The sequence below is a fragment of the Mesoplodon bidens genome, assembly GCF_964165515.1.
Source record: "Mesoplodon bidens genome assembly, chromosome: 6".
In the NCBI taxonomy this organism is placed as follows: Eukaryota; Metazoa; Chordata; class Mammalia; order Artiodactyla; family Ziphiidae; genus Mesoplodon; species Mesoplodon bidens.
The window spans coordinates 74,829,690-74,830,928 of record NC_138162.1 but is presented as its reverse complement, the minus strand read 5'-3'; the positions used below and the strand labels follow the sequence as shown (position 1 = coordinate 74,830,928).

Sequence of the window (1,239 nt, the reverse complement as noted above, 5' to 3'; positions counted from 1 at the left end):
TGATACAACACCTCTAAATATCTTGGCATGTGTACTCTAAATTCTCCTGTATAATTACTACAACATTATCACAAATAAGAAATTTGACAATGATTTCATAAATCACAACTCCAGCAATTCATATCCAGTCCATATTAAAATTTCTCCAATATGCCAATAACCTGTCTTATGGCTTAAAAAACAAACCCAAAACAGAATCTTATAAAGGTTAACCATTATATTTGGTTGTTTTGTCTCTCTCTTTTTTTTTTTATAAGTAATATCTAGCGGTTTATTAACCAATGGAGTATACTGCACAACAAACTACCTCACATCTTTCAGGAACAAAACCCACTAAATTTGAAAAGTAAAAAGATGTCATCCACTGAATTCAGACACAATTAAAATGTGCTTTAAATATTTGTTTGGGTAAGGGGGTCACACACTTCTACTCAATTAAGAGAATCATTTATACAGTCCAGGTCTTTTATTTTCTTTACACCCATCATGCCATGAATTCATAGGGAATGGGCTCCAACAGTTCAGGCTCCTTTCCATTGGTTCTCACGAAGTGTGCTTCTCTGGGTGGAGCAGGCTGGCGTTTCAGTTGAACCCAAGTACCTTTCTCCTTGGCTTCCTTCTTTTTCTGATCATTTTCCTTCACCCGTTTCAGGAAGCTATCCCGGCTCTTAGAGTGCTTAATATGCTCAATACGCACATTAATTCTCTTGGCAAGAATCTTGCCCTTGTTTACAATGATGCCAACAGCATGCTGGGTAACATTGTAGACTCTCCCAGTTTTGCCATGGTAACATTTGTGGGGCATTCCTTTTTGAACAGTGCCCATTCCCTTGATATCTACAATATCACCTTTCTTGTAGATTCGCATGTATGTGGCCAAAGGAACAACTCCATGTTTTCTAAAAGGCCTAGAGAACATGTAGCGGGTGCTCCTCCTCTTTCCCTTTGTGTTGGTCATTTTGGCGAATTACTGGAAGATGGCGGTTCCAGCCGAAAAGCTGTTTTGTCTCTTTAGTATCATCTTGTCTAGCACAACCCCCTCTCCTTTATTTTCTCCTATTGGGGAAAAAAAATCTCACATTCTGAATTCATCTGATAGCTTACTTGTGATATCATTTATTTATTTATTTACTTATTTTAAAATTGATTTTATTTTTTTAAACATTTTTATTGGAGTATAATTGCTTTACAATGGTGCGTTAGTTTCTGCTTTATAACAAAGTGAATCAGTTATACATA

The 1,239-nt window shown here is 36.3% G+C and overlaps 1 protein-coding gene across 1 annotated transcript; it reads right to left on the bottom strand.

The window, feature by feature from the left end:
* Positions 1–369: 369 nt before the first annotated feature.
* Positions 370–1,008, bottom strand: LOC308618916 (large ribosomal subunit protein eL21-like). The gene has a single exon (XM_081237257.1). The coding sequence runs from the start codon at positions 956–958 to the stop codon at positions 485–487; it is 474 nt and encodes a 157-aa protein (XP_081093383.1). The 5' UTR covers positions 959–1,008; the 3' UTR covers positions 370–484.
* Positions 1,009–1,239: the final 231 nt, after the last annotated feature.